Raw genomic sequence first — 16,084 nt, 5'->3', positions numbered from 1 at the left:
AATATCACAGCGCTATGTGACAGGCTCGATGTCGCAGGTGTGAAAAATGTCACTAGAGGATAACGGAGATTTTGAATTTCTGCACACACTTGTGGACACTGGACACTTTTGGATTGTGTGAGGCCCACTGAATATCACAGCGCTATATCACAGGCAGAAATTGGCTAGTGTATGACAAACTACAAGGTGTATATAGAATTGGGCAGAATAGGAAGTGTAGGTCTGTAAGATCGGAACAAGTCCTCGACTTATCCTTACAGAGCGACACACAGATAGCTTCACTGTGGCCGTGATAACAGCCGTTACACGGTACTGAGAGAGGAGCGTGCACGTACACGGCTGTCCGGTGTACGTACAATTGTCAAGCTCCGTGTTTTTTAAGTATACGGACTGACACACGCTGTCTCTCTATAGTTTTGAATGTGATCAAACAGCAAATATATTTAACTGTTTGAAAATTAGACAAAACTAGAAGGTGCAGGTCTGTATGAACGGAACATGTCCTCGATTTATCCTTACAGAGCGACACACAGATAGCTTCACTGTGGCCGTGATAACAGCCGTTACACGGTACTGAGAGAGGAGCGTGCACGTACACGGCTGTCCGGTGTACGTAAAATTGTCAAGCTCCGTGTTTTTTTAAGTATACGGATTGACACACGCTGTCTCTCTATAGTTTTGAATGTGATAAAACAGCAAATATATTTAACTGTTTGAAAACTAGACAAAACTAGAAGGTGCAGGTCTGTAAGAACGGAACATGTCCTCGACTTATCCTTACAGAGCGACACACGGATAGCTTCACTGTGACCGTGATAACAGCCATTACACGGTACTGAGAGAGGAGCATGCACATACACAGCTGTCCGGTGTACGTAAAATTGTCAAGCTCCGTGTTTTTTAAGTATACGGACTGACACACGCTGTCTCTCTATAGTTTTGAATGTGATCAAACTGCAAATATATTTAACTGTTTGAAAAAGAGACAAAACTAGAAGGTGCAGGTCTGTAAGAACGGAACATGTCCTCGACTTATCCTTACAGAGTGACACACAGATCGCTTCACTGTGGCTGTGATGACAGCCATTACACCATATTGTGTGAGGAGTGTGCACCGCTGTATGGTGTGAAAAAATGTACGCTCAGTACCTCACCAGGACAAAAATTGGGATTGCTTTTAAAAAAGCAGTTTGCAGAGCAGTGGGTAAACAGCAATGCAGCCGTCAGGAAGCCTTAGAAGGCAGCCTAACAACCAACACCGCTGATCCAGCAAAATATAGCCTCCACTTGCACTGCACACACAGTGACTGGTGTGTTGTACAGGCAAAATCGCTAGCAGCAGAAGCAGTTTTTGGTGTCTTCTTCCCTGCCTAACGCTCTCCCTAAAAAATCAGCAGCAGCAGCAGCTCTCCCTCTTCTGAGATCAGCATGAGTAACATGGCGGTCGGCGTGCACGCCCTTTTATACCCCCTGTGATGCCCACCAAAGCAAGCCAATCACTTGCATGCCCTTCTGAAAGATGGTGGTGACCCCTGCCTATGTCATCACATTGCCCACAGTGTCCGTGGATCCTGATTGGCTGAAAAAGAGCACAAAACAAACTTTTGAAATGCGACTTTGGCGCTTAAGTCGACGACCTCGTGGCCGACCTCATCCTAGGGTCGGGTTTCGTTTCATGAAACCCGACTTTGCCAAAAGTCGGCGACTTTTGAAATTTTTCGACCCGTTTCGCTCAACTCTAATGCTAGATATATTCTAGCATGAAACACAATTCTGTCATCACAACCAGGAGACAATGCGGCATCACAAGATAATTCAATAGACAATGCACTGATAGTTGACCATGATAACACAATTAGGTTTCATGCTAGATATATTCTAGCATGAAACAAAATTCTGTCATCACAACCAAGAGACAATGCGGCATCACAAGACATTTCAATAGACAATGCACTGATTGTTGACCATGATAACACAATTGGATTTCATGCTAGATATATTCTAGCATGAAACACAATTCTGTCATCACAACCAAGAGACAATGCGGCATCACACAGCAATACAATACACAATGCACTCACTGTTGGCCATGATAACACAATTGTGTTTCATGCTAGAATATATCTAGCATGAAACACACCTGTGTCATCACGGACAATAGTCACTGCGGCATCACAGAGCATTGAAATACTTACTGAACACCTTTTTGTGACTTTGACTCGCAGTGTCCCAGTCATCCATCAGCGCTGCGGCCACCTCATTCCACAGCTGCCGGGTCACTGTGGTGCCCGCGTGCTGCTGGTCATTGCTGTCCCACAACGGGACACGCTCCTGGACCAGGTGGATCAGGGCCTCGTTGTCCAGATAGATGTCTTCATCCCGTTGTGGACCCTAGAAAAAAAAATACATTATAATCTTGGAAATGTTTTTGAATGAAAAAGATACAGAAAAGAAGAAAGATTGAAGATGAAAAACAGGACAGAAAAAAAGGCAGAGGAGAAAAAAAAGAAAAAAAAAGGGACATTCAAAGTCAGTCTATACTTACAGTCCATCTCCCCGCCGGGACTTGGCTTGGCTGCTCCTGCAATTCGGCCTCTGAAACCGTGTCTGATGATGTCTGAAAAGAACAAAAATTATTACACATTTGTAGATGCAGCAGCTATACTTACCCAAAATGTAGGGCAGGAAGATACTCACATCACACTCTGCTTGGGCCAATTCATCACGGGACAGCCAATATTCATCCCCAGAAGACATGCTGCAATAAAAAAAAATAAAAGCCATTAGTACATAATACATTTGAAAGGACAGGCAGACATTAGATTTAAGAATACTCACATTTTTGCTGATGCAGCTTTGATCCAAATATGGCTCTGGTCTTTTGCAGGCTGTCTGGTCTCTTGCAGGCTGTCTGTAGAATAGTGGTCTGAAAGTGCAGACACCTTCTTTTATCTACACTCCTCCCAAACAATGTTTCTTGTGTAAGGGGTTGTTTAAACAAGTGTCTAGACATTGTTTACTCAAAAATCGCGTGTGCATGACGATGTGCACGCCAGCGACCCCATGGACTGTAATGTGATTTTTTTTTGGTGCATTCCATGCGCACGCGTGCGCATGCGCTTTTTTGACGCGGTTGGGCGGAACAAAAAATGCAACATGTAGCGTCTAGCGCATCTGGGCGCACTCCTGGAAAAGGCGCAGCACACAAAAACGCTGATGAACGCGTGCAAGTGCTAGACCATGCGCCGGCCATGTTAAACATAGGGGAGCATGGTGCATGCACCCTATAGCGCACGATGCGCTGTGCGCAAAAACGCTAATGTGAAACCAGCCTAATTGATGCAAAAGGAGCCCCAACCAAGTATTGAGTGCATTTACTGAACATACATTTCAGTAGGCCAACATTTCAGATTTTAAAATAATTTTTCAAGATGGTGTTATAACGCAGTTGTCCCCAACCTTTTTTGCACCAGGGACCGGCTTCAAGCAAGACCATCCTTCCATGGCCCGGCAGGGTGGGGGTGGAGGTGTGGTGGGGCGGGGCTTTGGTCATAAGGGGGCAGGGCTATGGACGGGGTTGTAGTTTAGTAGTGCAAACTTATCATTTAATTCTAACATTTATAATGTGAATGTGACTCTACTCACCATAGGTTTTGAATGAGTGGGAGCACCGGGCTTGTTTCCCAGTATCAGTGGGAGCACTGGGCTTGCTTCCCTGTATCAGTGGGAGCACTGGGCTTGTTTTCCTGCAACAAGACGGTCCCATCTAGAGGTTATGGGAGACAGCGACACCCAAAGTATGTTCCTTATGTCCAGTCTACTCCGTAATCTCGTTTTTGCTGCTGTCATTGCAGAAAATCCAGTTTCACACAGATAGGATGTGGGAAATGGAAGCAGAGTTTTCAGTGCTTTTGTGGCGATCTCAGGATATTCTGCCTTGACTTTAATCCAGAACGTTGGGAGATTTGACATCTCAAACATACTTTTAAGGCTACCATCATTTGCGATCTCAAGCAGTTGGTCTTCTTCAAGCACGGACAAGGTCGATTCACCTGGCTTGTTCACAAATGGGTTGTGAATCCATTCCTTCATAGTTCGTGGGTCTTTTGTGGTTGGAAAGTAATGATAAAACTGTACTGCAGCAGCTGGGAGAATGAAGGTTCAGGCTCGGTCTCTTCCAAAATCCCTGCTAATATTTGAAACATATCAAATATCCCTCCCTGTTCTCACTCGCCGTCCCCTCACTTCCAGTTTGGCTTTAAATGCAGCAACTTTATCTGCCAACTTGAAGGCAGTTGTCATTCTCCCCTGAAGTGACAGATTAAGTTTGTTCAACAAGTTGAATATGTCACATAAGTAAGCAAGTTTTGTGACCCATTCCTTACTACTGAAATGTGCTGCAAGTGGTGATTCTTTTTCTAAAAGAAATCTATGAAGCGGTTCTTGTAATTCAAAAACTCTGGCCAGTGCTCTACCTTTAGGGCATGTGCACATGGTGCGGATTCTGCTGCGTTGTACAGTACCTTTATTTCCTATGGAAATAAAAAAAAAGCTGTGCACATGCTGCGGTTTTTTCCGCGCGGTTTTGCTGCGGTTTACAAACCGTGATACAGCACAGAAAGAGGACTTGAAAATACACCAATAATATAAAACAGCAAAAGAGCAAAGAGGTTTACCCATACAGGCATCCAGACAAATGCACTATCAGGATGCAGTGGACCCATATAATTAAGATGACAACACAGGTGCAAGAATACCGATAAAACAACCGGCCAGCCTAGTAGCATCCTGATAGTGCATTTGTCTGGATGCCTGTACGGGTAAACCTCTTTGCTCTTTTGCTGTTTTATATTATGCGGTTTACAAACCGCAGCATGTCAATTGTTTGGTGCAGAAACGCTGCAGTTTTACACCTCATCTATTATGAGGTGTAAAACCGCAGGGCAAAACCGCAGGCAAAACTGCAGATAAACCGCAGGACTTCTGTCCTGCGGTTTTCTCTACAAAATCCGCACACCCAAAAAACTATGTGTGCACATAGCCTTAGAAAGCCATCTGACTTTAGTGAGTAAGAGAAGACACTTTTGCTCTGCGTCCATCTCCTCACAGAGCTGCTCAAAAAGACGTGAGTTAAGGGCATATGCTTTGATGTGATTAATAACTTTAATTACATCTTGCAAAACGCTGTTTTCCCTGCTTGGAGTGTAGCAGAGCACCTTTGGTGGCACCCTGATTGGAGCACGAAACGTGCTGGGAGGCGGGTGGAGTTAGAATACATAAAAGAGCGAGAAGGTTTAGGATTTCAGTCAGTCAGTAGGTCAGTCAGTCAGTGGGAGAGAGTGAGGAGAGAAGATCCCTGGGAGAGGGATGGAGGAAGGAGGTGCTGCAGCAGACCTCAGTGACCTGGGTCTGCTGGCATGGGAAAGGAAAGAAGGAGAAAGACATTGAACAGAGACCTGATCTTCCATAAGAAGGAGAGACTAGTACGGAACGAAGGAGTAAAAGGGAACAGAGGATGTGGGTTAGGAGAGAACCCTGCCTAGAAGTTATAAGCGCAAGGCAGGGGCCCGGTCCCCGAGGTTGTATGGATACTAATGGTCCTGCAGCAGACAGCGGTGGAGTAGTGAGCTGTAAATGCACTACTCCCATCTAAGACTTGGGGGCACAACAGCAACTTGGATAGTGAGCCGGGACTCAGGGGTAAGGAGTCCCTGAAGCAGGCTACAGCTGTCTGCCGTACAAGTATGGTTCTTGGGAACATCTGTCAGGAGGAATTCCAGTGTAACTCAGTACTAGGAGTACTTCACACCAAAGGCACTATAAGAGCAGACGTTCAGAAAGGCACATGTTGGCGGAGTGTTGGAAGGGAGCATTCCATCTGACCTGGAGGATGACTGAGTCCCTGACCCGGAGGACACAGCACGGAGGCAGGCACCTGTGTGTACTACAGACTGTGAGTAAAGCTTTGGAACTACACGCCCTGGTGTCCTCCAATTATTCCTGCGCTAACACACTCTGTACCATTGCATCGGGGTACCAGCTTCTACACCGCCTGTGCCTCTCCACTAACCCTACATCTACACTGCCCTGGGACTACAGCTCCACCTGTGGGGAGCTACACCATTTTGGCTGCACCACACCACCAGTCCCAGAGGATCTGCATGCAGCGTTGGTTTAACATCTCACTTGCCGAACACCACAGGTGGCGTCACAAACTATTCCTTTAATCAACTACATTCCACCATTCAAACTTCCCCTATTAATTGGGCGCCCAGGGCCATGGACCGGGTCACCGCTGCTGTGACACATCCCGCCGACACTGGCCCGGTACCGATTTCCCCCCAGCCCTGGAAGGGCGACCCAAACTTGGCATCACGAACAGGATGACAAGACCCGATGCCATCGGGTTCTGTGTGCCTAAGACACAAAGTTTTTGAAAATGTGCAGAAGACCCAATTTGATAGACTGTGAAATGAATGTTAAAAATGGCCGCTGGCGCGGTGAAGAAGGGCGTGACAACCTGGGAGGTCCCAAGAAAAGACCGCGAACTGTCCTGAGCCTCCCCTGCCTGAATTCTTATGCGATAGCGACATGGCCCACCCCCAGATGGGTTCGTATACTGGCTTGGTATGGAGGAGCTGGAAGAAGACGCCACCCCAAGAAGGAGGAGCGGAAGCCAGTGGCGGGAAAAGAGCCCAGACTGGAAGAAGAACGGCATCTTGGAAGGAGATGGGAGGAGGCCTGCAGAGCGCGAGGAGGTTATGCTGGATCTCCCCTGCGCCATGGCTGAAGGCTCCAACCCAGTGTCCGAGATGAAGCGCCAGCAGCTGGAGGGTGAAATAGCCCAGCTGACGCGCCTCCTGCAACTGAGGCAGGAAGCACTATGGACTTTGATTCTGCAGCGCGCCCAGGAGGGGCCTATACCTGCGGTACCCACGACACCGGTACCTGCCGCTGCTGCACCGGATCTTTTCCAGGCAGACCTTGTGGAGCCTGCAACCGCTGCCATACCACCGGCAGCGTATAGTGTTCCCTTTCTGCTGCTACCACCGGAGGAGTTGTACCAGGCCCTGGGAGCTGAAGCGGAGGAAGAAGAGCTCCTGTCCGGACCTGACGCGGCAATGCAGGTCCCTTCAGAGACCCCTGCGGACCCGAAGCCGCCATTGGCTCCACCGCTGTCCCCGGTATCCCACCGAACGGCGTCCACCGCCACTATGCCTGCATCGGAGCAGAGACCGCGCCGCCGGGAGGTGTCAGGTATATACCCCGGCCCTCCTAATGGGTTACTCCCTGAATTCATGTTGTCAGCAGCTGGTTTGCGGGAACTCGAAATGGGGCAGTTGGAAGAATCAGCTGGGGACACTAGGCTGTCGGAGATGGGGAGGTGGAAGAAGTCCCTACTAAGAAGGGTACGGATGGAGCAGGCGCGCATGATCCGGCATCTTCAGGGCTGGGAGGAGTCTAGGTCGCTTTGGGATAGTGACATCGGGATCCCTTGGCTGCAAAGCCCACGCGTAGCCGCCTACCAATGCCAACAGGCCGCAGCGTCCCTGGATGTTAGGCCCCGCACCAGGGCAGCGGAACCATCCACCAATGAAGAACAGCTGATGGGCATTGATAAGCATCATAGGTTCCCTTTACCACAGCTGTTATCACCATGCCCTAGGGCAAGCAACCAGCGACAGGATGAAGACTCCCAAAGTATCTCCCCTGGAAGCAGTTCCAGTAACCAGTTTCCAGAAATCCCAGGAGGAGACCACCACTAGCAATCTCCAGCAAAAATAAATAACTCTCGTTACCCAGGAGGGTATTTGCACCGTTGTGCCTTTTGTTTCCTATTTTTGATCATCGTGGTTTAGTTTTGTTTTTCCAGTTATTGCCCAGTTGTAATGGCAGCTTTCACACTTGAACTGCAGAGATCATGAACCCTGAATGGTCCAGAACTGTTATTGTACATAGTTTGCACCTATTTAGGTGCCCTCTCTTGGTTTTACATAGACACTTTGTGAAGATAATGTCTACCTCATTTGGAGCATGACTCCAATCAAAGGACACTGCAAGAGATCCCGGCTGGGAGTGGTGTCCAGCACTTACAAGAATTATTGAAAGTTTTAATGTGAAGTATTTGATAATGTGTTTTATGATAGCTTTCATATAAGATGTAGGAATGTTTTAATAAAGAGATGAGAGATTTGAATAAAGAATGAAGATTTGGAAAATGTAGGTGATGAACCAGATATTGGCGGTTGTCACTGTAAGCTAATGACAGAAAAGTAGAAAATGTGAAAAAGGAAAGATGATGAAGAAATAGGTTGATGATGAAACTTGCACTTTTGAATTAAGACTTTAGATAGTTAGCTAAGAATTGTTTGCAATGTTCAAGGATGAGTGCCTCTCATATTGAGAAGATTAGTATAAGAAATGTTTATTCAGCAATATAAAAATTTGTATGTTCCTGTATTATTAACTCTGTTTGACTTGCAGCCCGTGGACGTGCTGTGTTTAATGGGGGGAATGTGGTGCCCCTGAGGATTCAATTGCCAGGTAGGTTGGAGGCTCCTGACCATGCTCCAACACCTGCATCCCACACAACACAGTAGTTCAGCAAAGCCACATTGTGGCTCCCTGCTTGGAGTGTAGCAGAGCACCTTTGGTGGCTCCCTGCTTGGAAAACAAAATGTGCTGGGAGGTGGGTGGAGTTAAAACACATAAAAGAGCGGGAAGGTTTAGGATTTCAGTCAGTCAGTAGGTCAGTCAGTCATCCAAAGACATGAATAGTTCTGCACCTGTGGTGTTGGCTGCCAACAATAATGCACATAACACATCCTCATGCACATCCTCCTGACAAATATATCGCACATAAACAAACATCATTGCTTTTTTTGTCAACATCAGCAGACTCATCAACCTGGATTGCATACCATGGTGACATATTAATCCTCTTTAACAATTGTTCCTTGACGTCTTCTGCTATTTCATTAATTCGTCTAGTGGCAGGGGTCGCTGAAAGAGAAACCTGTGCCACATTTTTAACTGCAGCCTCTCCAAAAAGTTCATGGCAAATGTCCTTCGCAGCAGGCAGGATCAACTCTTCACCAATAGTGAAGGGCTTCTTAGCCTTAGCAATGCGGTTAGCCACCAAAAATGATGCTATAAGTGCAGACACATTTGTTGATGTGGTGGCCTTCAATAATTTCTTCTGTCCTTCATGTTCACGCTTTTTTCTTTCAAAAAACTCCAAAGGCTTGTCTTTTGATGCAGGGTGCTTGATCAGTAAGTGGCAAACCAGTTTTGAAGGCTTCATGGCCTCACTGGATAGCCGGTCGCCACTTATCACACAGAGAGGGCTTGGGGCCTGTGAATCGCCTTTTGCAATGAACCCATAATTTAAGTAAGACTCATTGTATTTTCTTTTAAATGCAGCTTTCTTTTTTTTAGCAGTCATGGTGTCTTCATCTGTCTCATCATTAGGTCTTTCTCCCTTTTCAAAGAAGCTCACTAGCAATGTTTGTTTTTTACTCATTTTACAAGAGTTTGAGGCGGAGGCGTAGTGGGCCCCTAACACTGAAAGATGGCTACTGCTCCTGATGACCGTCACTGCTAATGATGATTGGAACCTACAAGGAAATGGAGCAATGAGCACTTAGAAAAAAATTGTACTGGAGTACTGTACATGCTGATTATTTTTTAATCATGGTGTAAGAAAATTTGACAAATATTCAAAAGGTGTACACACCCACATATAATCCCCCATGCATAGCAAGATGGCACCACACATATAATCCCCCATGTAAAGAAAGATGGTCCCACACATATAATCCCCCGCTGTATAGCAAGATGGTCCCACACATATAATACTCCCATGTATAGTATGATGGCCCCACAAAGTACTGATTGATATATCCATACACTGTATATACTTGAGTATAAGCCAATCCGAGTACAAGCCAGGGCACCTAATTTTGCCATGGAAAACTGGGCAAGCTTATTGGCTCTAGTCTAGTATAAGCTGGGTATGCATTGTCCCCTCATTCCTATCCCGGTATATGTGGTTCCCCCCGTCCTGTCCAGCTGTGTGTGGCTCCCCCTGTTGTATGCATGGCTCCCCGGTCCCATCCTGTATGCATGGCTCCGCTCCCACCCTTGTATACATGGCACCGCTCCCACCCTTGTATACATGGCTCTGCTCCCACCCTTGTATACATGGCTCTGTTCCCACCCTCCCATCCTGTATGCATGGCTCTGTTCCCACCCTCCCATCCTGTATACATGGCTCCACTTCCAGACTCCCATCCTGTATGCATGGCTCTGCTCCCACCCTCCCATCCTGTATACATGGCTCCGCTCTCACCCTCCCATCCTGCTGTACACATGGCTCCGCTCCCACCCTCCCATCCTGCTGTACGCATGGCTCCGCTCCCACCCTCCCATCCTGTATACATGGCTCTGCTCCCACCCTCCCATCCTGTATGCATGGCTCTGCTCCCACTCTCCCATCCTGTATAAATGGCTCCGCTTCCACACTCCCATCCTGTATATATGGCTCCACTCCCACCCTCTCATCCTGTATACATGGCTCCGCTTCCACACTCCCATCCTGCTGTATACATGGCTGCGCTCCTACCCTCCCATCCTGTATACATGGCTCTGCTCCCACCCTCCCATCCTGTATGCATGGCTCTGCTCCCACCCTCCCATCCTGTATACATGGCTCCGCTCCCACCCTCCCATCCTGCTGTATACATGGCTCCGCTCTCACCCTCCTGTCCTGTATACATGGCTCTGCTTCCACACTCCCATCCTGTATGCATGGCTCCACTCCCACCCTCCCATCCTGCTGTATACATGGCTACGCTCCCACTCTCCCATCCTGTATACATGGCTCTGCTCCCACCCTCCCATCCTGTATACATGGCTCCGCTCCCACCCTCCCATCCTGCTGTATACATGGCTCCGCTCTCACCCTCCTGTCCTGTATACATGGCTCTGCTCCCACCCTCCCATCCTGTATACATGGCTCCGCTCCCACCCTCCCATCCTGCTGTATATATGGCTCCGCTCCCACCCTCCCATCCTGTATACATGGCTCTTCTCCCACCCTCCCATCCTCTATGCATGGCTCTGCTCCCACCCTCCCATCCTGTATACATGGGTCCGCTTCCACACTCCCATCCTGTATGCATGGCTCTGCTCCCACCCTCCCATCCTGTAAACATGGCTCTGCTCCCACCCTTGTGTGCATGGCTCCCCTGCCCCATCTTGTATGCATGGCTCTGCTCCCACCCTCCCATCCTGTATACATGGCTCTGCCCCCACCCTTGTATGCATGGCTGGGCTCTCCCTTCCTCCCCATCATACTTACCCTCATGTCGCTGACCTTCCTGCATCTCTATCATGGCGTGTCAGCTTCTTCCTGTGCAGAGCGGTCACGTGGTACCGCTCATTAAGCTCATGAATATGGACGCCACGCCTATGGGAGAGGAGTGGCGTCGATATTCATGACATTAATGAGCGGTACCACGTGACCGCTCAGCACTGGATGAAGCCGCGGCGCTCGACAGGAACTGCAGGGTATCCATGTCTTCTGGAAGCCGGCAGTTGCAGCTGTCACTACAGTGCTACAGCCGCTGGCTCCCCTTGTGTCCAGCTACGCGGACCGGCAACAGCCCGGTCCTGGGCCGTGGACCGGTGGTTGGGGACGCCTGTTATAAAGTATTCTAATTTACTGAGATAATGACTTTTGGATTTTCATTGTCTGTAAGCCACAATCATCAACATTAACCGAAATAAACACTTGAAATAGATCACTCTGTTTGTAATGATTATATATAATGGATGAGTTTTTTGTATTGAAGAAATTAAATATTAACTTTTTAATCATATTCTAAATTTATGAGCAACACCTGTATATAAATCCCCTAACATTCCCTGTATTACATTACTTACATACTGTAAATAGATCTTTAAAAAAGTATTTCTAAAGTCCATTTATGATATGTAAATGAGTCCTTTAACTAGTCAGTGGTGCATTAGTGTCCCCAGACTAGTCATTACAAGCATTACAAGTGTCAGCATAATCGCAAGCAGTATACTTACCAGGGCATGTGCTCGGTTTCTTCCCCTCGCATCATTGATCATTTGAAGGCGGGTGTACGCTTACTGGCTTCAGAGAGGCGCACTAAGCATGATCAGAAATGCAGAAGAGTCAACTTTTGGACAGCAAGTGAGGAGGATGTGTGTGTGCTGAGCTCCTAGGTCCAGGATTATTTATATTCGGCCCTGCACTTCTATCTCACTTAATATTCTATCTCACTTCTGAATTTCCCCATGGTGGGACGATTAAAGGATTATCTTAAAGAATTATCTTATTCCTCCTTAATGCTCCTCCTCTTTTGACAATCACTTACAGTCTTAGGGTACCGTTACACTTAAAGATGCACCAGTGATCCCGACAACGATAGGACCTTGTCAGGATCGCTGGTGCATCGCTACATGATCGCTGGTGAGCTGCCAAACAGGCAGCTTCACCAGCGATCAGCACCAGTGAGGATTCTGGTATCTAAGGTAAATATGTGGCTTCAGACAGAGTCTCTGCAGACCAGAGGCAGAGGTGAAGAGAAGGGGAATTCCCCAGCAGCATCTCAATGGAGCTGCATTGTAAACACTGCAATCTCAGGGGAGTCTGCATCTGTGACTGGGGGGCAGAAGTCCAGAGGTAAGCTCTGAGGGTCCTGAAGATACTGTAGGATAGGCGAGGGGAGTGCTGATCCAACAGGAATGGGGGGTGACCCACTTCTTGCCGCCGACAGACACGAGACAGAGACAGGAGTTATATTCAACAGGTCCATTTTTATTGGCCGCCTCTCTTGACGACCAACGCCATGCATCACAGGAATTTCACTGTTCTCTTGCTCACAGACCCGGGTACCTTCACTTTTTAGTTTCACCGTCGTGGCATCCTTTGTGGCTCTTCCCACCGTGGCTGCCCTAGGCACTTCCACCACAGCGTTTCACCCTTCAAAGTACACCGTCCACTTGGTACCCCCAGACCGTCTCCATCTGCGGCTACTGTCCTTTTGGGTCACCACCCGTGACTGTCTCCACTGTCAGTTACTCTCTGAAGGCTTTTTCCATCTTTCTCCCTACAACAGATCCTCCTCTCTAGTGAGCTTCCCTGGCTGACTGGACCTTCCAGAACCCTCCCTCAGCCCCCATAATCCCAGTCCTGGTAGCTCCGCCCACCATCACCTGACAGTTACTCTTGACCAATGGCAGTTACCTCGACCCATGGCAGCCACACAGTCACTCCCTCTCACACTCCCCACTGCCCTCCAATGGTCAAACCGCCACATGACACCCCTGTCACACATGTCATTTAGACACAGGATATGCTGGGCCTGGGTACTGCACATCCACCTCCTATTCAAATTGTTGGGAGGTGATGTGCAGTACCCTCCACTATCAGAAGACGGGACAGCTCCACAAGTGATTACTTCCGTCCGACACCGATCGGCGGGAGTGCCGGGTGTTGGACTCCAGTCAAACATTAATGACCTATCCTAAGGATAGGTCTTCAACCAAACAGTTCCTGTGTGGAGTGGATCATGTAAAGACTGCACTTCAGAGAGAAGGACCCATTTTATCCTCTAGTTCTAGAGTTTTGGAATCTCGTCTCTCTGGACATTTTATCCTGTTACTGGACTACATTCTTGTTCTGGTCTATTGTATCTTCAGTGTGGCGGATTGTTTATGAACCTTCTAATTTTGCCTGTAATAAAGGTCTTGGGATTGTTCACCCTTCCCTCACTCTGTTGATTGTGTGGTATCGGAGAAGAACCCGGTGATAATATAAAGACCGCTGTTGCGGTCGAAACACATCGCCTGCTGTCCCTCTGTGCACATATGGTGCGGTCTTGGAGAATGTCTATTGTCATGTTTTAATTATTGGAATAAAATTTTGAAGATTTTTACGCAAGGAGCTAGAACAAAGATTTGTCTCTTTATACCTGCATATTGTTCTATAAATATATGACTGTATATTTCTAGTGCGCCTTTCGGCGGTTAAATATTAAGTTAATCTTGGGCTGCTCTTTTATCTCAATACATGAATCCCCACGTCCGCATGCTACGTTGGTTATTATATGCTACCTCGGTTGGTTTCTGACCTGATATAAGCCTGCTGATGGACGGGGTTTATTTAGAACGAGGAACTGGTGGCTGCAGACCGTTCTGTTTTAGTGAGGAACTCTGGCAGTGACGGCTGGGAGGTTTATATATATATCACCAGCCTGGAATGGTGATATATATCCCCCCTTTCTGGGAGTGCCTCAATAACTTGTTCCTCATTTCCAGCGACTATTTGCCCTCGGTGCAGTTCACAGACTGAGTGATAGCGCCAGAGAGCAAATCACTGCTGGATCCTTATCTCCCCTCCCCCGAGGTGAGCGAAGTCAACACCCCTTTCCCTGTGCGATTCATCACATGAACCAAAATGCGGACTGGTCGTCATAGAAAGAGAAAAAAGGGGGGGCAAAAGACAATAAACGACCAAGTCCATAACAGGTAAAAAGTAACAACTTTATTAGTAAATGTACAAATAAAAAGCATGGGGAAACAGTGGACAGATACACATGCAACCAAATGCACACATGGCAAAGGGACACACGGAAAAGGAGTAGCCAGCAAATCCCATAACATAGATGTATGTTTCAATAATCAATGTATTGGCAATAAGTATAATCATATGTGGGAATTCCTGCTTTGTGCCAGTAAATAAGGGTCTATTATGAATGTATAGTATGTACTGCCCCCATCGTGGTAGATAACCTACTAAGTGGCAAGCGTCAAAAGCCGTGTGCCTGGATATAGGATGCAGGCAGGGACTCACCGGGTCAGTGCATCTGTCCTAACATGCGTTTTGGAAGCTTTCCTTCCTCAGGGGGCATGGAGAATAATGTGAGGAAAGGAGTTTAAAAATGACAGCACCAGAAGTGGTTAGATCATGGGTCGGAAGTGACGCATACGTCACCATGGCAGCCGTGATGTCAGCCGGTGTCTGCATCATGAAGTGAGCAGTGACAGGCACAGAGAGACATGCCCTGATATCAGCCACTGCATAGAGATGCAGAAAGCCAGAGGACACAGTGGAGCAGGGTGCACATTTGTGCTGCCCACAGCAATATCAGCTCTATGGAATAAGTGTACCTAAAGTCACGTATGCTGTATGTAATGCCATGCTATTGGGGATCTGGACTGAATATGTATACCACAATTATAAAGGGACAAATGGCTAGAGTGTGATATTAATGTTATTATAACATGGCACATAGAGTAACTTATAATCATTATGCATGAGCATCAGTAAGTAAATAACAATACATGAAATATGCACCTATATAGCAATACATCACGAACTGGCTTATTTAAGTAAATTAAATCACATTGTAAGTGTTATAAAATTTTGAAAGGTACAGTATTTCATCTATAAGTGGCACCAATCGTATGCCCACACTACAAGCATAATATATCAGGGGGTGCTGCAAGCAGTAACAGTGGAAAGGTGTGCAACCACATATAGCATATTACATGCAATCAAGAAATCGTAGAGAATAATAGCATTGTGAGCACAAAGGTAAGAAATATTTTATATTTTAAAGTACTCTCAGGATGTTTTTAAAGTAACTACTGTGTCACACCTAAGGATGTGAAGCCCCAACATCCAAACAACAGCTAAAAGTACATTGTGGAGACACAGGGGGTTGTTGGGCACCCCGATCCGCTAGCCAAAACCGCATGGACCAGGGAATGTCCCACCGAACGCCCGCTCTCCCTTCAACATGGGCATAACACTAAACAGACAACTCAGGGTAAAGATAAAACAGTGTGGCAATGCTTTATTAAACCACAAAATAGGCAGATAACATGTAGAACAGTCCCAGCAAAATTCCCCAACATGGTGCACTTTACAAAGTCTCACTCTTCTGCTGACTCACCGGGATAATGGGAGTTATTGCTTCAGAGCTTCCAGGGTCGTTACCCCACCTATGGCACACACACAGAGAGGAGGTAATTACAAGCGTAAAAA

General features: G+C 47.2%; 1 protein-coding gene across 2 annotated transcripts in view; it reads left to right on the top strand.

The window, feature by feature from the left end:
* LOC141085649 (sulfotransferase 2B1-like) overlaps positions 1-16,084 on the top strand; it is a 201,801-nt gene that overhangs the window by 163,032 nt on the left and 22,685 nt on the right. Inside the window, exon 7 of one of the 2 annotated variants that reach the window (XM_073571194.1) lies at positions 8,485-8,544. The exons of the other annotated variant lie outside the window; for it this stretch is intronic. Within the exon in view, the coding sequence (XP_073427295.1) occupies positions 8,485-8,544 (60 nt within the window). The remainder of the gene's footprint in view (positions 1-8,484; positions 8,545-16,084) is intronic. 2 annotated transcript variants of the gene reach the window in all.

Source organism: Dendrobates tinctorius, unplaced genomic scaffold, assembly GCF_039654945.1.
Source record: "Dendrobates tinctorius isolate UK_male_01 unplaced genomic scaffold, ASM3965494v1 ptg000028l, whole genome shotgun sequence".
Taxonomy (NCBI): domain Eukaryota; kingdom Metazoa; phylum Chordata; class Amphibia; order Anura; family Dendrobatidae; genus Dendrobates; species Dendrobates tinctorius.
The sequence above is the reverse complement of the archived record's forward strand: the minus strand, read 5'-3'. Positions and strand labels throughout refer to the sequence as shown.